This window comes from Thunnus maccoyii, chromosome 1 (assembly GCF_910596095.1).
Source record: "Thunnus maccoyii chromosome 1, fThuMac1.1, whole genome shotgun sequence".
NCBI lineage: Eukaryota > Metazoa > Chordata > Actinopteri > Scombriformes > Scombridae > Thunnus > Thunnus maccoyii.
The window spans coordinates 13,936,236-13,960,333 of record NC_056533.1 but is presented as its reverse complement, the minus strand read 5'-3'; the positions used below and the strand labels follow the sequence as shown (position 1 = coordinate 13,960,333).

At 41.5% G+C, this 24,098-nt stretch overlaps 1 protein-coding gene across 1 annotated transcript in view; it reads right to left on the bottom strand.

The window, feature by feature from the left end:
* Positions 1 to 21,622, bottom strand: part of fam214a (family with sequence similarity 214 member A) — a 32,976-nt gene extending 11,354 nt beyond the window's left edge. The window contains exons 1-2 of the mRNA XM_042413534.1: positions 21,230 to 21,622; positions 20,193 to 20,398 (exon numbers count right to left, since the gene is read on the bottom strand). Of these exons, the coding sequence (XP_042269468.1) occupies positions 20,193 to 20,223 (31 nt within the window). The 5' untranslated portion in view covers positions 20,224 to 20,398; positions 21,230 to 21,622. The remainder of the gene's footprint in view (positions 1 to 20,192; positions 20,399 to 21,229) is intronic.
* Positions 21,623 to 24,098: the final 2,476 nt, after the last annotated feature.

Genomic DNA, 24,098 nt, shown 5'->3' with positions numbered 1-24,098 from the left:
AGGGAACTCCTCCTACATGCCTTTGAGCTGCTGCTGCACGTGGAGAGAGGCGCAGTCCAACACAAAACATGAGGGAGGGAGGGAGGGGTCTGTTAGCCAGCTGTAGGCTGAATAAGCGCAGGGTGAAAGAGATGGAGAGGGAGAAGGAGGCTATATTCAGGGACAATCTCCTTTTCTTTATATGCTGGAATTGGAAAAGGTTTGAACAAAGGCAGCAAGAGACCAACGGCGAGAGAGCAAAAGAGAGCAAGAGACAGGGAAAAGGAAGAAACATATGACAAAGGTCAAGACTGAAGGTCACCGAGTCCATCGCCTACACCTTTACAGGAGGTTGCTCGGACGTACTGGATATACGGTTGGACCTGGAAAAGGCTCCAGATCCTGGTGCTATTAGGGGATTTGGGCTAAAGGTGATGCTCCATGAAGGAGGCAAGGAGCAAAAGAGAAAGGAAGCATAGATGGATGAAGGGAAGTGAGAGAGTGATGAAGAGGACAGGAGAAAAAAAAAAGGGGGGTGGTGGGATACCCCCGCCTTAAACACACACACAAAGTCCCAATCATGAGTGCACAGTGGGTATCAGATTACCATTTTCTAGGAAAGGCAAACCCAGGAACGCACACACACACACACCCCTAAAGCACACGTGAAAAACTTGCATGGCCACCAACATATAAAGACACAGTGACGCACAAATCCCTTGAAAACATACAAACATACCCACACAGCAACACACATGCACGTGTGTGCTGCGGGACAAAGGACTAGTGATGGAGGCTTTGGTTAAGGGGCCCAGCCTGCATACGCATAGATGAGAGCTGTCATTCTTTAGGGCGTCGTGCCTGAATAGAATAGACCTACACACACACACACACACACACACACACACACACACACACACACACACACACACACACACACATACACACACACACACACACAAAGAAACATAGCTTAAATAGATGCTGGGAGGTGATCAGGATGCAGAACAACACAAAAAAGCAGAGTAGCAGGAAAGCTCCCACAGGCATGAAAGGAGAAGAGAACATACCAGCGGTACATGTGATGGAAGTGGAAAAGGTTTAGCAACATTGGTCAGAACTAAGACCAAGTTTTGTCCTTTTTCAACAACTTCACACTTTACAAAAACAAAAGAATTCTGATTGGAGTATTTAGAAAAACCAGAAGAATCTGTTTTGGCCTAACGCAGATCAAATCACCTCTCTTTGTCATGTTTTTGATCCTGCCTTTGGGACAAATGGTTAATATCATTTGGGAATTTCTGTAACAATCCACATTGTTTACCAATCATTAAGCCTTACAAGCAGGGTTCAATGTTCAATCCTGCCTTTTTCTCCCCCTCCTCGCCCTCTCCTTCCCACTGAAACGTGATCAAAACTGTCTCTTTAAAATGTGGAACCTGCCTTTCATCAGTTTAAATGTGTAGTTTTTTTTAAATTAACATGTGCCTGTGAGACATCTTTCCATTGTCTCTCCTTGTTTTTGAGTTTTCTTGGTTTTTAAAATCAAACCTGTGTAAAAACCGCACTGTTCCCTTTGCCTTCAGTCTGCAGTCTTAGAGAAGTGCCATAGCAACTACTAACACTGCTGGAGAAATGCAAACAGAAAACATTTCAATCATGAAAACTTAATCAGGTCCACTGTTTAAATAAGAAGCTTTGCTGATGCACTTTCCTGCACTTTTACGGACCTGAAGCGAAAATACATAACGCACAATGGAACACTGATCTTTCTCTCTTCCATATGCGTGTGACCTCTCCTCCACCAATCTCGTGTGATGTGAATTATGTAACAGGTCGGATTTAGATTCAGGCTTCTTATTAGTAGACCTGTAACCGCCTGCCACCAAGCACAGCTGGAGTCCCGCCTACAGATCGGCTGGTTTGGCCCGTACACGCAAGCACACACACACACACACACACCTCTCGGCTGTCTCCATGTCCTCGGGCCAGCAGATCAGTACAGAGTCATGTGGGATGGAAAAAGGCCTCCAGGACACGAGCAGAGGGGTCAGCCTCAATAGCCAACACCATATTCAGAGTAAACACACCGCGGTACACACTGATACACACTTTGACATGATTCATCATTACCTAAGGCCTGTCAGAGAGGCAAATGAACAAGGCAAACATGTCAGTGCCTGGGCAAAACAGTCTTGTATGACTTGTCCGTATGTTTCCTCTTGGTGTTGTGTCTCTGCACCAATATGTTAAAAAAAAAAAAAAAATCAGGGAGATAAGACTTGATCCAATTTTTACATCCTGAACACGGCAGTGTTTCTATTTTAACTGAGACAGATGGGAAGATAAACAGGAAAGTGAGAGACAGACACACACCAGATTCAGAAAGGCTGACCCATTAAATCAGTGCACTGTGGCCACACTTTCATTGCATGTTTGGCCCTCTTTCTATGGCAAAAGCTGCTCTGCTCTCTACACGCACATGCACACACACACACACACACACACACACACACACACACAAATATTGACACACTCACTCACAGCTAATTTAAATGCTGTGTAAGTACCCATATGGCAAAAAAACCACTCCCATCCTCCTCTGCTCTAATGGAGGAGGGGCCGAAGTGCTGTACTCTATATGTGTCATCTGTTTATGATCATGTTTCATTCAAATGAGCACTGCCAGAGTCTCGCCAGTGTTTCCTCATCAGCACCGTTGTTGCGTGTGCATTGGGGGACTGGAGACAGAAGCCAGTGGCAGATCAGAAAAGAGAGCCACAGATCAAAGTCTGAGCAGGAACACAACACTGATGAGCTCACCTATAACGGGGCTACTGGCTATCAAAGGCTGAGTGTTTTACACACACATACACACATACACACACACACACACAATATGAGATAATATACTGCAGGGGAGAAGAGGCTTACATCAGAGGGAGAGAGACAGAAGCTCTACACAGATATTGGAGGAGACAGAGGAGTAGTTTAAAAGGGCAGATATGAAACACGCACCGTTAGTTCAAAAGGCAGACAGGAAGTCATATTAATGTTCATTTAATGATCTGTCAAGTGCAATCATTGCAAAAAAAAAAAAAAAGTGAATAGGCTGAGTTGATGTAAACATCTAAGCTTTCTGAATGCCCAAACCCACCCACAAGAAAAATAGTCAGTTAAGAAATGACAAGTTGTTATCATTCTAAATAAATAAATTGGCAATACCAAAGCCTCACATGACCTATCTGGCAGATTGTGGTGGACAAATATTTTTCAGATGATATTTTAGAATGTCAAAAGGCACCTCTGACCTGTTGTACCGTGAGACTTGAACAAATCGTGACTTGGCTGTGCTTTAGGTGAGCGTGACACATCTTTTGCAATGCTGAGAAAAAGTTATTAATCAAAGCCCTGCTAAGTGAACTGCTACATTAAAATACCCAAGTCTGATATTCAAAATAACTGACATGTGAGAGAGAAAAAAATTAAAGAATGGCTAAAGTAGTGGAGTTCAGTGTGTTCATTTGAACCAGAAAAAAAGCAGTGACTGCTTTTTTTCTGGTTCAAATCCACACACTGGCTGTGAAAGTAAATGAATAACTCTGTTGAGGTTCTCCTGAGCAAAGCATTTAAGCCTTAACTGCCCCAGTGGGGCTCAGTCCATTTTCTAAAGATGAATTAATAATAAAAACTAAGAGAATAAAGCTCTGTATAACTGGACCAATTCCTCAATGAAAAATAACCCCCGCAAGGAGACCAGAGGACTTTAAGATTTCTGAGACTTAAAACATGGTTTTGGTCTCCATATTCAAAATCTTTTGAGGTCTTTTGCTGATATGATGTTTTAAGGACCCACAGATTCAAGATAAGCAGTCAGCCGGGAAGCTGTGTGTTAAGGGCATTACCAGGCAGCTTTAGTGCAGCAGTTGCAGCAGTCTGTTGAGCTTGCTGAGGTGTGTCGGTTTAACACACAATCATATCTAGCTCTTTCTGAACGTGAAGGTTCAACGAATTTCTCATTCCCATCAGGTACAGGACCAGATGTCCTTGATGGCAAACAAACCAAAGTAAAAGCTTTTTCCTGTGTTTGCACCTTTAGTCACTCTGTGTAAGAGTGCTAAATGCATGAAATATAAATGCAGGGGAAATTGTGATGCAGTGATGACATGAGATGACCTTGAATCATGCTGATGTAGATGGACTTTAGTAAATGTACGGTATATATACACACTAAGGCTGCGAGACATGGGAATTGAAATTTTAAAATCACATCTCTATGCAATTATATTCAAAGATTCTGCCACATTTGCATTCGTAGGTAGCATCCAACAAAGCGTTCCTTATTTCTCCCCAACATCAACAACTGACAAGACTCGGTCTGTGCATAGGTAGAGAGAGCAGAAACAGAAAACTCTGCAAGGTTCAAGAGAGTTACAGAGACTTCTATAATCAAACTAAGAAAAGTGAGACTAAATCATACTATCAGTTCTGAGTTGGAAAATTGTGATTCTCAAATGATCAGGAATAGGGTTTTACATCATTATTCTCATTTTAATTGAAAAACATATTCAAATGAATATGGTATGATTTTTGCAGGGATCTGTAGCAAACAAACATGTTTTCTTAAGTCTGTAGAATATGATGTGTAGGCCAGCACATCTCTGCAGCACGACGATATTTCATTTAAAATGCTATGTCGACACACATTTCGCCTTTAACAACTATTGTGTCCCCTGTGATTTGAAAATTGCATTAGGCAATATTGTGTTTTGATAAAATTTCAATTAATTGTTCAGCACCTAATCAGGAATCACGCAGCCCTAACATACACACGCACACAAACACACGTACATACACACAGCTGCACTTCTATAATGAATATACACAGGCAGAATGGGAGATTACACTGACAGTTCCTCCATGCTAAATCTCCTTACTGCAGCCCCCGGTGAGATAAATATAGACACAACTTGGTAGCTCGCATTTTCTGTTTCTCTCTCTCTCTCTCTGATTTCAAAGTGTAGGTTCCTACAATGAACTATTTGATGACTTTGTGATGTGTGTCTGCAGGAAGCGCCCGTGTTAAAAAGGGCTAATGCGGTGAATGCCTGAAGTCATACACTATGGCAATGACAAATCATACTTGCAAGATTGAGAAAAGTTTTTACAGCCATAAGTTATTTGCTTGAATGCTGCCACATCAGCCATACTGCTGCAAATAAAAGAATTATTTTAAATCACTGTGTGACTTGATTATTGATACCTGAAAGACAGGCTCCCCTGTGGCAATCCCAAGACTAAAGCACATAGCCAGTTTCAAAGATATCACATGCACTGGCAGCAAAGCAGGTGGAAGATTTGAAGTGTCAGCAGCTCTGGCAACTGCATTTTCCCCACCACGGGAATTGTTTGCAATGCCGTCTTTTCTGTTCCATGGCCAGTTCTGCAGCCTGACCGTCTATATTTGGAGACCAGCTGGTCTCACTGCAAGACCAACTAAACTGTATCTCTGTTCCCTATACATCTGAAGAGTACAACTCCTAGCTTTTACTTTTCTTTAGGTATGTTTTCCTTACCAACTCTCTATTCCTGTGAGCACTTCACAACAAGTGTGTAGTTCCAAACATACTGTGTGCCTTGAAATATGCAAAACAGTAAAAAACATAGAGGCCTAAAGAGGAGCTACGTCAGAGTGAGCAGTCTGTCCCTCATTATGCATATTCTCTATGTATGTCAAAATGTAGTATTTTGTAACACAATCTGGTAAATACAGAGCACCTAAACCTCAGCGTTCTGTGTATTTACTGCCATAATGTCATCAGCTATTCAGAACCTGTTATGCTTACATAACATTACCATGCGAGGCAGCTGGATTCATCATACGAGAATCCATCTTGTCAGGCTTCAAGTTATGTGCTTGTGGCCGAACCACCAATAAGCGTCCTAGAACTGGCGGCTATGGCCGTGGTTTAGGTGTGACAACAGCGAGAAGCGACAGACGGTGATAGACAGACGGTTCATCCAATCATCTGCCAAATATTTCTTTTTCTTTTCCAAACAGTTTCAAACAAACAACCATCCAGTGCATCAGGTTATACGTAACATTGTTTGAAGGAATTCTGACTAACTGCTTCACCAGCCAGTGTTCCACTTTCAACATGGTGTTTACAGCTTTATAAGTGCAAATTTCTGATAGTTCATAGGCGGGTGAATTGTGTTTTTTAACAATGCTTTTTCTGGTCTTGTTCTATTTCTCATAATGATGTTGAATGGTTGCACGAACCAAATCAGCCTTCATTTCTGACAAGAGGCCAAAGAGAAGTCTTGTGGTGTCTATTTTTGTGGTCAGTTGTCTAGCAGCGTTGTTATGACTTCAAGCATGTTGACAATATTTAGACAGGCACAGGTTTGGACAACTGAATTAACCTCAATTAGGTGCAGCTGATACTTGTTTAGCTGGTAGATGGTTACCGGCTCAAAGTAGGAAGCCTAAATTGGGTTTTACCTGAACAATTTAATTGTTTTCACATTCTAGATTGATTGAAATTTGAGCATTACTATGAAGGTAATAGGGAACATATTCAATCATTTATATTCACCCACCATGTTTCAGTGAATTCAAATAAACCATCCACTCATGAAATGCACCTACTGGAGGCGTTTTCAATATTGCTAAATACACTTCCTCTAAAAAGAGAAACCGCAACATGTTTTCAGACACAATCAACTACGCACGTCTGTAGCAACGCACAACAGCTTTTCCTTTTAAAGTCCCAACATAAAAAGGAAGTGTTGCTGCAAAACAAAAGAGGATACATGGCCTCAGTCATTTCTCTACAGGATGACTGACCTGGGACTAGTGGAGAACAGTGATCAACGATCACAACAGTTGACCAGCGGAGAAAGGGAGAAGAAAAAAAAAAAAGGGCAAGTGTTACCAAGGCAACGGAGACATTGTGTTAAACATTCCCGTCACGGTGATTGAAGAGTGTGTGTGGGAATGAGCTGCACCAATATGCGTCTTTGTATGTGACAGTGAGCGGCAGCTTGACAAGAAAATGTTTGAAGATAATTAATGCGCCTGTTGTTGCGCTCTGTGAGTGATGAACACTGGGTATAAACAACCTATGATTGTTTCTGTGTCCGCTGTGCTCTGACTGTGCACTATGTTCTTGCATTGTACACCGAGATTGTCTGTTAAGCTGTTTACGTGATCATATTCTCTCTGTGTAGGTGCACATGTTATCCTGACTTTGTCTGAGTGTTTATGTCACACAGTATCTTGCATCTGTCCCTAACCCGCAGAGCTTTTGTTCTCACTCTCTGTGGTGAAACAGCAGAGGATGGCTGCTAAACTTCACTCGTAATAACAGGGTTATAACATGAATAACACGTCACTGCCAGCTCACTTTTCCTGTTTTTGTCTGCCTTGTGTTACAACATTCAAAAACAGTGGAAGTGGTGGTGAAGTCTGCCAAGAAACTGGCATAAAGAATGGTGAGGATCATTAGTAAAGAAGAGCCAGGTTTGATTTGATGTGCTGAAATTCAACACATTACATTTGGTTTAAATTACAGCTATCACACTGGATGAGTGGTATTTTAAATTCCACTACTAAGTTGACAACCAGTAGACTTAACCAGTACACTCTGGGCTTTGTTTGCAAACTACTACTTAGTACCGGAAAGTTTTTTTTATAGTCTGGGTTTCCAATATGTTGTTTTAGCCTTAGATTCTGTCTTTGTCAAAACTTTTCCAGCTTCCTCCCACTTGATTTAATGAGATGGTTCTTCAAAACTATGGACTCAGGATCTGTGACATGTGTGTGTGTGTGTGTGTCCCTCTCTCTCCCACTCTGCAACACAAAGGGGCAGATTCACAGCACACATAGCAACAAGCCCTGATTGGCTGAGGAGCGTTAGTACAGTTCCAGCTGAGGAGAACCCTTCTTCTGTTTAGTGAACTCAGCTGCCATTATTCTCCCACTGCCAACAAACAAACAAACACACTCGACCCAGACTGTCACACCACCTTGCCCTTGCTCTCACACCCATTATTGTCAGCCATAAACAGAGCTGTTGTTTAGCAGCTGAGAAACTCACATACTACAGAGGTCACATGGTAAACAAGCTCTGAGCCACTGGAAAAAACTTTTCATCATGAGGCGTGAGCACTTAACAGACAACTCATCTCAGCTGATGTGGAAAAAATCATTTGTAAGGTTTTCTTTGACTGAAGGCCTGGTTTATATCTAATTATTTAGCAGCTATGAACCGAGGAATACTTCTTTCTTTTCCATACACCTTGCTAGGAGATGAAGTTTTACCAGAAGACAATTTAATATATATTTTTTGGCTCAAAAGCTCATTCCTATGGCTAAAATTGACAGATGAAACTCAAAACCGATAGAAAACCATAGACTGACCTATATTTTGAAAACAGAGTAGCTGAATTTAAAAATGACTTGCTCTGCGTGTTAATCTGTCATTAGGCTACTGAGCAAAACATGATATATTTTCTAATGTATGTAAGTATTAGCAGGTCATCCAGTTTAAACTCACACTTACGGCAGTAAACCTTATTTTGAGTACATTCACATAAATCCCCTTGAAATCACTTGCTTGCGTTGCTAATCTTCATTACAGTTAGGTCAGGACTGTATGATGAAAGAACCAGCAACAATAGTCCCCTATCAGGGTTAGGTAACCATGGGCTGAAAGAGTGCCAAGAATCTGCAGGATTTCACTGCAACTACATACCATGCCAGCTGATTTCAAGTATTAGCACACCTTTAATCAGACAGGAGGAACTGAAAAAAAAAAAAAAAATCAGCTGATGTTATCTTTGAATGTCACAAAAAAACCTGCATACTCTACCAGCCAGATACTGACCACTAAAATATTCATTCAAATCTCAAACTGGCTGGGACATGCCAGGTTAGGAATGAGATACAGTATGCTCTCTTCATCTTCAACAACCATAGCAACTGAAGTCCTTGAGCAAGGTACTTAAAACCCCTATTATTCAGATGAGTTGCTCAGTGGCTCAACCGGGCAGCTTTCAGGTGTGAATGCGAATGGCTGAGTAAATGTCAAGCAGAGTGTGGCTGAAATAAGTGATATATGTTGTAAACTCCCCTATGGATTACAACTTATCCCTAAAAGCAGGCAGGCAAGAGTGCACAAACACAAAAATTACAGTGAGGTAGGTGTACTAGAGGCTGAGAAGAATCTCCTTTTCTCCTTCATCTTTCCTGAAATACCAGAGCAGTGACCTACGGTTTGTTGCGCCCTCCGAAGTGCCCTTTGTGACCTAGGCCTCTCCGCTTGCACATATTGTAGCCGGCCCCCCCTAAGCTCCTTTTATTCAGGCAAGAGTGGCCCTTTGCAAATTCATTGTCTAACTAATACAGGTTATGTAACGTGGAGTGGAGTGACTACAGCAGTACTGGACAAGATGGGAAAAGTGCAAATTACTGAGCCCCAGATCCAACTATCATGTGGACAACATGATCTAGAAAAAAAAAGACAAATGACTGAAAATGTTAGAGATGAATTTTATTCTCCAAAACAATGTTTTGGTAATTACTCTTCATTTCTTCCATGTACGTCACTTGAGTAAGCTGTGTCCATATATGCGGTCTCTTTGACCAATCCCTCTCTCATCTAATGGCAACATCTGACACCAAATCTTTACTATAGCAGTTTAAATTTCAGCAAGCTGACTGCTGGTGGGTGCAGAACACTAGGGCAGTAGGACAAACCAGCCTCTCTCTGAAACCAGAGCCACCCTGTCCAACAAGATTGCACAAGCCTTTGACCTCTCCTGTGCTAACGATGCCAGCTTCTAGAAAGGGGGGTCCGTGTTGAGCAACCGGAGCGGCGTAGCTCTGCGGGCCATGTGAAAAGTGTGTCAGTTGTGGCACAGAAATATTGAGGTGGCTGGTGACTGGAATGAACCGCTTCGGACAAAGAAGTACAAGGCCGAAGTCTGGACGTGACTGGAAAAACCTGCCTCACCTTGCTGGCTTTACTGAATGATTAATCTGCCATGAAGGACACAAATAGCTGTTGCTTCTCTCCTTGTGGTTGCTTCTCACTTCTCACTTCTCTTTGTTTAACTTATATTTAGAAAGTAGAGCTGCAACTAACAATTATTTTCATTATTGATTAATCTGCCGGTTACTTTCCAGATTAATTGATTTGTCCATGTCAGAAAATAGTGAAACTTGTACATAATAATTTCTATGGTGACATCTTCAAATGCCTTGTTTGTCCGATCAAAAGTCCAAAATCCAAAAAAAATAGAGTTCACTATCATTCATGACACAGAACAGCTTCAAATCACTTCAACATTTGAGAGCTGCAGCCAGCAAATGTTTGACAAACGATTGTTCAATTATCAAAAGAGTTGCCTATTAATTTTCTGTTCATCAACTAATCGCTGCAGCTCTAATTTAAAGCCTTCTTTTTGTGAAACTCAAAATTACAGTTCCTTGTCCTCTGATTCAGCAACAGCATTCATTAAAAGTATGCCACCGCATAATAAGTAAAAAGCCAACCAGTGAAAAATCAGCTGAGTAAAGGGGAAAAAAGAACATTAACCCTGTTAAACAGGACAGACCGACTGTCAGCTGGTTTGGGGAGAGGATGAGGCAATACTGGGGGGGTGATAGTCGAATCATCTCACTCAATATTTGAGGACAGTTGCTGGCCTGAAAGAGATGAGATGAGACAATGGAGAAAAGGAAAGGGGATAGCTGTGATGAGTCTCAAATTAACTTAAGCTCACACTGTTGTTAATAAGCAATGTGCTTGACGCCTCCACAATGAGCCCTCAAGGTGCTCTCCATTATCAGAGACTGTGAGTGTGAGCGATAGTGCATGTGTAACCATGTAGCTATTACTTTGAAAGAATAGTTCACATTAGGGAAAGATCAATTATGGCATTAAAGATATTTAACGGCCTCTATTAGATTTCTCCTGATTAATTAATGTTAACCCCTAGTGTGAATGCACACATTTAAAAGTCATAGAAAAACAACATGTCTTATAGTCTTTTACCTAATTATCTTTTTGGCTTATGCTCATACTGATATCAAACAGTTAAATCCCAAACAATCTATTATGACCTTTTAGTACTAGCACACAACAGCGTATTGTCAGCATGAAAACACTGACACAGTTGTGTGAAAAGTGAACCTGATTTAAGTGCTGGTTTACATAACACTCTTGCAACCAAAGATGTGTGGTGTCTGGTAACAGACGTTAAAACCTGAAGAGCCAATCTGCACTGTGAATCAATATTAGGGGTGTAACAGTACTGGATGTTCAGTATGCAAACAAATATTATCCAATTAGTCTATTTGACATTAACATTAAAAAGGTGTGGGAAATACTGACATCTGATACAGAACTAGCTTTTTATTTCTTAATTATTCATTAGTTATTGTGCTCTAGTGATTCTGAGAGCTAGCTTAGGATGTTTTTAGCTCTTCAACCTCCCTGACCACCTGTATGAGTTAAACATTTTTACTTTCATCAAAGGAGTGCCATTCTTGACAAGTACTTTCTATGACTCGGGAGCAACAGCAGGAGTCATGACTATGTGCTGCTCCTCAGCAACTGTGAAGCATCACATGAGCTGAAATACACAGAATTTGTCGTTAACATCTAAAATGTTGCTCTAGTAAATATACATCATGTTTAGCTTACAATAGAAACTGTATCCAAAAAGTAAATAGAAGGCAAAAAATGCAAAATTCACTCCAAAGTTGACTCATCAGCCAAACTTGAAATCAAACAAAGGACCGTGTCACATGTGCATTACTTAAGACTATGTGGTTTCACACATTTGCAAAAATACATGTGTGTTTAATGCTTGAGGCAGATGACTACAAACACTCAGGTAACGCCCAAAAATCTGTAAAGCTTCAATGATTAGTCAATTAATCAATAGTAGATCAACAGAAAATTATTCACCAACCATCTTTTCATTTGATTAATCAGTTTGAGTCACTTTTTAAAGTGAGCAAGGCCAAGATTCTCTGATCCCAGTGACTCAAATGTGAATATTTCCTGGTTTTCTTAGTCAGAAAAGACTAAGACTGAGTAGTTAACTGAGTATTTTGGGGTTTTGGACTGTTGGTCAGACAAAACAATACATCTGCAAATTTCATCTTGGGCTTTTAGAAACTGTCATGGACATTTTTCGTCATTATCACATTTTATAGACCAAACAACTTATCAATTGATCAAGAAAATAATCGACAGATTAATTGCTAAGGAACAGAATTGTTAGTTGCAGTCCTGGAAACTAGCCTTATGCTACAGGCTCACTTTTTCTCAATTCAATGCATTGTGTGAGAAATGCATGCCAACACCAATATATCTGAAAAATGTCTATCAAGCAATCGATATAAGTATACTGATAAATCTGCCAGTCCTTACTATCACCTATTCATTCTTGTGTTTAGCAAGTCAGCCTAGCTCTATTTCTGTTAATATGTTTTACAGCTAAACCTCAACAGCGGGGCCAGCCCTATCAGCATGAAAGTGACTGACTGAGTGACACCCCAATGGTGTAACTTCATCGGTTGGCCAAGTGTCGCCACTTCCTGTGTCTGTTGTTTCAGCCCTCTACGTTTACATACACGGTCCAGCCATATACTAGGATTTGACCTGGTCTTGTTGTCTATATATTATGAGCAGATAGCAGAGGTGGGGGTGTTAAGTGTTGTGGTGTTATATATAAGTCAATGTGATGTGACTCACAGGAGCATGGGAAGATAGAAAAAAGAAAAGAAGACCAGTGAAGCGAGGAGAGGTAGAGCTATAGTAGTATAGTATATTGTATAAAGTATATTCACTTGAAGGTCAGAGAGAGACATAACTGCCTTTACAAGGTTCTCCAGACCTCGCAGAATAACAATAATCACACATACCCTAACATACTCCTATGTAAACACTACTGAGGTTAACAAGAGGCTGTCATTTTGGTCTCTCAGTTAAAATAAGACATCTTGGGTGTGTGACAAAGACACACTCAAAACATCCGTGCAAGGCATGAGTGCTTGTGCTTTTCTTTACTGTGTGGTTTCTGAGCAAGACGCGCTAGTCCTACAGAACTTGCAGCTTAACACAGATCTAGTTATGTCACATCAGGGATTAATACTAGAGTGGAGGGAAGGATGCACTATAAAAAGACACTACGAATTAATTGTTCATCGTGATGACGACCCTACAGTTGCTGATCATAAGAATTGGCCACATGGGATTTTTTTAAAAAATAGATGGTTTGCATATTATACTAACCCTGTTCAGTCTGCTCTGTATTAAAGGTAGAGTCAGTCATTCTGGAGAAAGATAGTTGATATTTGAACAGAACACAATCCAGAGCGATGCCTCAGCTGTAGAGTCACTTCTATTCCTCTCACACATTATCACAAGCAGACAAAAAATTTGTTTCATGTGAGCACAACAGTCCATCCCACCTCTCTGTGGCCTCCCCACTTCTCACTCAACCTGCGTTCAGCGTCTCTGTCCAAATAAGCAGCCGCCTGTCAGTTGCAGCTCCTGGAGAGCTGAGAGGACAGCAGCCAGACAGACTGGCCTCACCAGGCTGACTGACAGGAGAAATTTACTGAACCAAAATAGTTTGCATGTCGGCTCCACAAGAAGAAATCGACAGTGTTTGTATTTCTTGATTCATTGATGCAGTTAATAAGTTGAAACACATATATAGTGGGATATTTGTAGGGCTGTAGTCAACCAAAGAAAATCTTGGTCGACTAAAATCGCACATAATCTTCAACTAATCGATTAGGCGTGGGGGGAGGGGAGGGGGAGTGCACAGTAAACTCAGCAGCCACACATTTCTCTGTTCTGTATTTCTCTGTTTTGTGTCTTCAGGTTAGGCTAACCTATTGTTGCTAACTTTGGAGCTTACCTCCTTCACTTTTCCAGCATTTGGGGAAACAACAGACGTGACTTTTTAGCATTTATTAACCGACACACTGTAGTCTGTACTGTACATTTACTGCCTGACTGACAACTCACTACTAACCGGAACAGCGCTGCACAGAGACTTCCAAACACTGTCGATTTCAAATCAAAATCAAATATTAAAAATTTTTTTTTTTGGCCTGGCGGTGGTTCTCGTTGTGTCATTATGGAGAAACACAGATTCAGTAAACATTCAGTACGTTCAGTAAACGTTCAGTACAGTTAGACCCAGCAGTCTCTATTAGGTTGGGCAAGTTCAAAGTTGTGAAAACAACAGGGGTGTTTTGAATACACCCCCATTTTCACAGGTAATTTGTTAGTCTGTCCCTCCCGCCGCAGGACATAATGGATTAATCCTGGAAAGCTATTGATGTAGCACTTTTCTCCTTATGAAAATAACACGGAGATTATTCGACCAATGAGAATTTAGTTGGACGAGAGCATATCAACCAACTAATCGACCAGTCGACCAGCAGACTACAGCCCTAGATATTTGTGTGATTTATACAACTGCCTGTTCAGATTATGCTTCACTAAACACAACAGAAACAGACTTGGAGCGAAAGAAAATGCAGAGCGTTTCTGTGACATTGTCTGGGATTCAGTATGGATTGATACATTTAATAAAAAGGAAGTGTATCTGTTCTGAGAGACAATATTTTCAATGTGCCTCCCCCACCATTCAATGGGTGCTGGAGACGGGAGACTGTCGTGTGACAGACAGCTGCTCTGATGACTTCCCCCTGTCCTGTACACGAACATGAACGCCCCCTGTTGCTGATTGGTTGGAACAGTGTTGTGTGGCTCGCTGTGAGCCAATTTGTTTGTTTCCCATTTACAGAGCCAGCTGTGTATGAACACCACATTTTTTTTGCACAAACACAGAACAGCCAGCTAGCTGACTATGAGGAGATATAAGCTGAATTTGACAAAAAAAGTCTTGAACAATCTTTCTCCAGAATCACTGACTCTACCTTTAATGTAAAAGCTTTTATAAAGAGTTAAAAAAACTGGTCTTCATTTTGACTCGTTCATTCTGACTTTTTTTTTTGAGATATCTTGAAGTAAAACAGATGACAAACTGGATACACCAGACAGGGACAGATAAAAATAAAGAAACAAAAACTGATATGCAAAGATAGAGAGACACAGACATCCTCCCTTCCACACCACCCACGCCAGGAGTAAACCACCAGGTCCAGATGGCTCTTCCTGTTCCTGCAGAGTTGGCTGCTGGTTGGCTATGAGGAGCCACAGGGGCGGGAGGACGTGACGAACACACAAGCAATGACATCACTGGCTTAGTGGCATCCTGGCAGCAGAAATGTGACCCCATGCTGCTACTCTCAACTTCAGCCAGTCCAGCACTAAGTCTGGATGGTGTATTTTTGTGTGTCTGTATAGCTTGTTAACACTGAGCCTTAATACGGGGTAGCTGTGCTAAATATGTACACCTGCTTTTATGTCTGTGCACGTGTGTGGACACTATGACTTCAGCGACCTTAAGCATTAAGCCTGTGTGTATCCGTATAGGGTAACAGTGCACTTGTGTATGTGTCCTGATAAAGAGTTGGTGTGCTAAATTAAACGTTCCAGCATTATGTAAGAGCATTACTGGACTGGGAGGACTGGGGGCCCAATCCCATGCAGCGGCTAGGCAAGGCTAGGCTCCTTACAGTCAAACTTGTCACAACAGCATTGATTTAGGCTGATTACTCTGGAGGCTAGGACAGTAACTCACGGCTGAATGCCTACCCAGTATTGGTATTCATTGCGAAAGGCAGCTCTGAATGTTGCTGTACAATGGGGGGAGTCAAATATCTATGCTCAGTGCAGCTGGGTCAGCAAATGACAATGGTGATGTATTAAAAAGGCAATACGATGAAACACTTAAGTTGGCTTTAACTAGATGATAAAATGAATACCAACTGTAAAACTGCATATACAGGAACAACTTTAGATGGACTGTTAAAATAAATGTCAGTTCGCTCGACTTTTAAGTTCAACTGAAATCTTATTTAAGCATCCCTTTGCAGGCAATAATGTCAACATGTTTTTTTAAAATGCATTGTTAATAGTTTTGAATTATTAGAAAGAAAAAGTGGATGGAGGAACAGTATTTAATCATAAATCACAAATAAATAATGTAAACCTAAAGAATATGGTCATGAAATCAAAGAATTTTAAAATATAAACTTCTCCTTTTGGTTTCTAAACACAGGATAAGTGATTTACAGAGCAGATATGTGTGCTAGAGTAGACAAAAAACGCAATTTAATTTCAGTTGCACTTAAAGAAATAAAAAAGTATGGTTTTCAATGTTAATATTTCTGTTGTTCTTATTTTCCAAATGTGATACCTGTGATAAGTAATGACCATTGACGGTATATAAATATGGACGTCATGACAGCTCCCTTAAAGTGCCAGAACATCTCGATCGCCCCCTGGTGGCTGGCTGCAGTACATGTCATAAGTCCCGCCCCCTCCATGTTAGCGGATGGGACATGAGCTAAATTTAAAAATAGCCTACACATCAAATAAATTTTCCCCAGAGATGCTTTCTGTCATTTTAGGTTGTTCTTATCACGCTGATGTTTGGCCAAGTGCTCATTTTTCTGATAAGTTTGTTTTTAATTATAGAAGGGGGTGTGATGTCATGATTGACAGCTGTGACAGCTGCTCTCAAACTTCCATCTGAGGGCGGGATGACCGAGGCGGCGTGTCCTGCGTGCCGTCATCCCGCCGCCCGACTCTACTGTGCAGACTCTGGCTCCAAATGACGTCACACAAGCAAGATGGAAGCTCCCAGTAAGGAGATATTTTGGCTTCACTTTGGCATAGCAGCAGGAAGTGGAGACGTGTCTTCCATATTTATATAAAGTCAATGGTAATGACAAATAACAGAATGTGTCTTGGAAATAAAAAATAAAAAAAAACTATCAAAGTACTACCAAGCATCACCAGCTGTGGTGTGGCAATTAGTTAAGAAATCTTGAGAAAAGAAACCCAGTAAAGAAAAAGTCAATCAAGAAAAAGAAAAAAAAAAAACATTCAGATGGACTCAATTTATGCAAGATGATTGTAACAGAGGAGAGCACCTGTTGTTGTTGCCTCCTTCCACGGGCTAAATCACTGCCAAGGAGGAGGCAAAGACAACACAGGACTAGACAGGTGCTGTGCGGGACAACAGTGTATGTCGCTCTGTATTATCTAAGTGTCTCGTCAGTGAGAGTGAATACACTGATCCACTGGCATGTGTCCGGGACATCTCAGGGCAGCTGTAATCTGGCTGAGCCCACACCAGAAGGCAGGCAGTGGTGTAAGTTGGGTGAGGGGTGGGACTTGTACTCAACTCTTCCTTCAAGGACTAATGGCTCCAAACAGGAAGCGACACCATACAAACACACCAAATAACATTAGAGAGAGCAAGGAGTGCAGCGCTGAGACTTGCCAGCTGACTGAGTCTCTCCAACATGACTAGCTCTGAGGTCATCTCTGTGTGTTGTTTAATGGGTGTCTGAAAGGGGGAAGAGTATGAGAAGTGTGGTCGAGGGTGTAAAGGAGGAAGCACTCAGTCACCATTCTTAGGTCTTTACTCAGAAATTTCACCACACATGTGCACATGTCGCTATATAATGCAAAGTCTTTTTTTGTATTTGTAATATATCTCCACTGATCTGGTTGTGAAGAGAAGGGAAGTTGAGGAAAAAAGGCTATTTTTATGGTGTAAATAATTCCAATGTGTTTTTTTTTAGTCAAGCTTTGCCCTTCTACATGTGGAGACAACAAAATTATGTCTTTAACGATACAAATAAAATCCAGCTTAACCACACTTCAGCTGAAGCGGTTTGAAACCCGATACGGCGAGCCATGTTTTCCCTGACTGGTGTAAACAGGTCCCGAGTTTTCCATAGCTGCTCTTTGTGGGACCTGTAAAAAGCTGTCTGTTGAGCCATGTGGTTCAACGGTACAGCGCTTATTAGGGCCAACAGCAATCTGTTGCAAACTCTCTGCCACACTCACTCTCTCCTTCACACACACGCACATACACGCCATCCTGACTCATAGTTCAACTCATAGAAAAACAAGGGGGTCAGATGACTCTGGTTAGGCCCCTGAGCAGAACATAAGTGCTTGTCTTCTCCTTTTATAACAAAAGCATGGTTCAAAAAAAGTACCAGAGATGCTGCATAAACTTGAAAAAAAAAATCTGCGTATTTGAAGTCTTAATTCTTTTTATCAGGAGCTGTGACAATAAAAAAAAGTATTTTAATTTTGACTTGTCACATCATTCCAATAAGGGATTCATTAAATAAGTACAGTTTTGGCACAGATCCGATACTGTTTGTTGGATTTGTGCACCACTACCTCCCGTAGTCACCTCTAGGTGCTAAAGGTGGAGAGAGGGAGATAAAGTATGGCAGGGTGCAGCCTGATTCTATCACCTCACCACATCACCTACCCTAAGCCTTGGCTTGACTTTTCACAGCAACCTGATGAGAAGGTCACAGCCCATGAGGTTTGTCACACCACAGTATAAGCAAGATGCACATGTCTGGACATGTCCAACTCTCCCACTCCAAACTAGCCGGGCTCTCCCAGGAACCCTCAATCCAGCATCAGAGCAGTGGAACTGGCTACTCTCCTTTCAAACTCGACCTTGCTGTGGTCCAGGCTTTTAAGTAAACAACTCCTCTCACCACTGCAGTCCTTTCCTCTGAGCAGGCAGAGAAGAGTAAGAAGGCATCAGGGCCATAAGCAATCTGGTATCTCCACCAAAGGAACGGTACAGTATGTTCCAAATAACAATAGCACCACAGTGCCTGCCAGTCATACAGGGAGCTACTGCTGTGGAGCAGCTTCCACTGGCACAAGCTTTCATAATTAGAACATGACAGTGAGCGAGCCAACCTGACATGGTGATAATCCATGAAGGGTGAAGAACAGACTCGCTGTAGCACTGCGCCTCAGGCCAACACTTCTCAATCTTTTTGGCTCATATAAGGCAGGCACAAACACACTGAGTATTTGGTAGTAAACCATCTCACTATCACTCAATTTGAGAGACACTTTTCCAACCAATACCACAACAGCAGTGTTGCTGTTCACAGTTGACCCAGCATGCTGTGCTGCATTATGAGGCTATAATTACACTGTACAGTGTCAGTCAGTGTGCCCATTATTCTGGTCAGTCACATCACACAGATGTCTGGGTCAGTGCTTCTATACAAAGGCTTAGGATCCTACAGGCAAGGCAAGGCAGGGTTAGGGTTAAAAGTCCCATACAGGGCACATGTTTACTCTGTGTCTTGTGGAGTCTCATTACCAGCATATTGTGCTCTAAGGAAGATCCCACTCAGGCCAGTCAGCAGCCTGACTGCAGTTTCATAACCTATTCAAAACACACAGACGAGCCCTGATTGACTGCAGTTAATCTCATCATGACTGAAGAACGGTGGCCCTTCACTGCTTCTGGTGCTATTGTGTTGTTGTTGACAACGATTCAAGCCACCAGCTGGATCACCAACAACCGTGTACAATCAATCACTAGGTGAATCATTTAGCTTAAAGGAGCTCATAAAACATCTAATGTTAACTGTGTCAGGGCAGAGATGAAGGTAATGAGATCCCCCTTTTACAAATGAATGCAATAATAAAATTAGCATAATCACACTGAAACAAACAAGGATGTCCCCTCTGTCCCTGTTTTGCCCTTTTGCTGCAGATACAGCGACATGTAAACAGGTTGCAGAGCATACGGCAGGAGCCTTATTTCCACAACAGGGTGGGTGTGAGGAACATTTTGCAGCAGCTCCGTGCAAGAGACTGTCAAAACAAGAGCTACTGGAAAAGGGAACAGTGTTTGGCATGAGAGGATCCAGCAGGTTATATGCTGAGCCAAAAAAAAACAGGGGAAAAGAAACAGCTGACATTAATGTTGTTGACATCCCAAACTGGAGCAGCAAATGTGTGTTGTATGTGCACGTCCTCATTTGCTCGGGTCAGCCTTTCCTTAATTCACATTACCAGTGACCAGGCTGACCAGCTGTTACATAATTCCCTGCCCTGATTCTTCTCTGAGGGTAATGGAAATACATTCAGTCCACTTAAAGCTGAAAATGTACAGCTTGCCCAAATACTGACCTTCAGGGCCACCTGAAGATGTGTATATGTGTGGGTGTGTATGAGTGTTTCTGGTGGTCCACATACCTCGCTCGGGCTTCATGTTGTCCAGTGTCATCAGGTTGCCTTCAGGGTATCTTGCGGGGTCTTCTGTCTTCTCTTTCTCTATCACACGCTGCCTTGACAGCAATGCAACGGTGTCTGGACCCCCACACCCTCTGTGCCTGAGACCTGCCGTCTTAGCTAAGCAATAATATCAGCTGTGAAGCCTGCGTGTTGGTGCCAGCTGCCCCCTATCCAACAACAAAGCATTGCTTTGTTAGCATGCTACTGTACGCTTCCATCGAGTCGCACTGTATTGTTCAACTGACTGATACAAAGACAGCTGATAGCCACTAACAGATAGCGTTCGTTAATGCAGTTGTCAACCCGCTTGCTAGCGAGCAACCAATCTGACATTTGAGTAAATTAACTAGCAAGCTGGGCTTCTCTTACAGCCCGTTTCAAATTCCACCACCTGAACAGACACAGTTACGTCGCGATGCATTTCTGTGTCTCCGCTCCTGTAACGTTGGCTGCTCACAACGACACTAGCTATACGAGAACAGGGGGGGGTTACACACACAACTAACTAACTAACCTTATCGTTTCAGTGTGGTTAAACGTCTGCTGGTGACGACGACGACGACCTCCCAAACATCCCAACCCCCAACGTAGCGCAGGTAGGAGGACGGTCTCAGTATTTTTATATATATATATATTTTTTTTAGCTACGACAGGAACATATTCAGCGTATCAATCTTCTCACAAAGTGATAATAAAAAGGGATATGGTCCACTTTCTGTCCATCCACGGCTCTCGAACCGTCACCATCTACTTAACGTTAGAAACAACACCTGTACTGACTTCCTTTGTGGTCTTCATTAAAACTTTTCACCCCGACAACAAATAGGCTCCGATCCCAGCGAGTCGCTCACGACGGCAACCGTCCCTCGCGAGCCCTTACTAGCTAACAGTAGCTGATGTGTCGCCGACTGCTAAAATAGAGCTCGATACTAATGTTACTTCGGCCGAAATGCAGATGAAAGGAAGAACAGTGAGTCCCTTCTAGTCGTGATGCTTACAGTCTGCCTCCCCTCCTCACTTCCCTCCTCACTGCTGCTTGTCAAAACAGATCAGTGCAGCTCCAGTCACGTGTCCCAACAACAGCCCCGCTCGTCACTTCCCTCACTGCCAGCCTCGCATGAACTCGCAGCCATAGCAACCGCCAAGTTAGAAGAGTGGTACCAAAACTTGTAAGGAAGACACACATAGCCGTGTCTGGTGAAAATCACGGCCTATAATTGTAGTTTTTCTTCTTTCATAGCTCTGTAAACATTAGCGACAATTAATGTGACTGAATGATGAAACAGGACAAACAAGAGACGGGCTACGCTCTGCGCGTTCACGTGCGCACGTGAGGGTTCGTGTTTTTTTACGTCGTGAACATTTTGTTCTGGCTTCAATGAGGCCAAAGATCGTGTGTTTAAGGTAATGATGTTATATGTTGTAGTACTACAGTCCACTGAGAAAATCCTGGCAAATATTCCACAAAATGATCAGTATAAAAAATTTTACCTGGTAATTTAAAAAAAAAAAACGTGCGCTGCAAACCTATTGTTTTGGTTCTTTGTCGCTTGTAAATCAAAAACATTTTGTTATTCGTGCATTGCGCTGGTGTAGGCTACTATTTCCAGAGAGCTAGCTTACTTTCAGGCTAATTTGTAGCCTATTTGTACTTTTTTTTAAAACAATAACAGGAGAGCAGAAGAACCTAACTTAAAAATATTATTATAATTATGATATTAATAATGAATTCAAACATGAATTAAGTTAAATTCAGAAAATAAATCAAATGAGAATATTCACTCTGAACATCCGCTAACATGATTGAACTTTGACCCAATCATTAAGTTACTTATACCTAAGGGCTAGACACAACAAACCACTACAAAAATAAATTTTTTCAAAAACAAAAGTAAAGTTAAAAGTAAACCCCCACATGTGAAGTTAAAGTAGGAAAACAGACCTAGAACCAGTGGTTCTAACCACTACCCCAGTAAGTGCTGGATGTGGTGATAGTTTTGGTACAAATAAAAAAGAACAGAGGAAGAGCTCTTTGTTTTAGTGTCTTCTCTGCTGAAACCCTTTGGAACAAAGGCAAAGGCCAAAATGAGGACACTAGAATCTGCTTCACAAATCTGTTTGACAGCTGCAGTTGCACTTTGTGTGTTATTGTTGTTTGTCACACACAGTTAGAGTCTGCAGAGTGGACTTGGTTTTGGTGAAGGATCATTAGTATTATCATGAATAAAAGTATTGTCAGAAAAGTATTTTGGATAGACTACTGAAAAATTCACGTGAAAAAAGTCTATATTGTTGTAAAGGGGCCACATTTTTGATAAAATATGTGCCTGCCAGTCGATTTGCTGTTAGACCATTTAATTTAAAATTGACCAACTTGTCCTTTGTTTCTGATACCAGAGACAAGTGACCCAGAGAACGTAGGGTCATGGAGTCCACAAGAACAATGCAAACACCTACCAGTTGATTATGGGCCTTTATCTGGCAGGGGAGCAACGTTTACAAAGTTAGTCTACTGTCACTGATTTACACCAAAATGAAGTGTAAGGGTTCCTGTACTTTGTGATGAGTCAAATGAAGCTTCATCAGCAGTCTGTGATCATGCATTTGACAAAAACAACTCACATAAGACACCATGTGGTGTCCTATCAAGGTTTTTATTCAGAAACAACTGTGGAAGGGACATTTTTTGGACAAGGGGGACGTAAATGATTCTCGGTTCCCTGAACAGGCCACAATAATGACATTTAAAGATATTTATGGTGTCAGACCCCTTGATAAGTTGACATAGAGCTTAAAACGGTCTTGCTGCGGTCCTGAGTACAGCAATACTGGCAGTAAACCAACATGATGCCTATAGGCTACATAAATAGATATATGCTTAAGGGAGGGAAAAGCTGAAATGCATGGCAGACCTCAAGTAAAAAAATTAACCATCACTTCATTTGATTCAAGTTTTATAAATAACATGCTTGATGAGTAGCAACAACATGAAGAAGATGCTAAAAGTGTGTATGTTTCTGTTTAATTGGTTCTCCAACTACTGCCAAACACAATCACAACCCATCCTGAAACAATCCTGAAACATTTTGAGTTGCGTTTTGCAATGAGCTGTAATTACCTGCAACACACTTTGTGCTGTAGTTAGTGTGATGATGTAAGTTAAAGATAAATACTCCAGCTAACAGTAACAACTCCCAGAAAGCTATGACAGTACAGTGGTGATTATACTGAGATACTGGGACATTTTCCGATTCACTGATGGAGGATCAACAAACAAAAACTCTATAAGCCCACAATCAATGGGTCACTCTCATTGAACCAAATATCAATTCAAGTATTGATTTCCAATGTGGGGATACAGTTGTCTGTGTTTGTAGGTATCTGTTTTACTGTCCGAAATCATCAAATATATTCATTTTCTGTGACTTTTTCCTTTAAGACTGTGACAACAATACAACACAAAGAAGCCATATGTTTGCAAAATCCATGCCATAGCTCCATCTAGTGGCAGAATACAAATAATGCAGCTAATAATATTTTTATCACTATGTATTACATAAGTATATACAATATATTATATATTATTGTATACTATTGTATTGTATCTATCCATCTATTGATACAAGCAAAACAAGACAGGAGAAAATGGAGAAGAACAGCAGGGAAAGAGCTATAGTTCCAGAGATTGAAAGACAAATGTACAAATAAGAGTGCATCTAGAGTGGAGCAGTTCAGACATGTTTCCAGGTATTGGGAATCCCTCGGATCATTGTCCTGTGACTCCTCATTCAAGGCAAGTACATCTATAAATATTGTAGACAAGGAGTCCTCCTTTATCTATCTGGGATACTGTAGTGCCTTTATTCA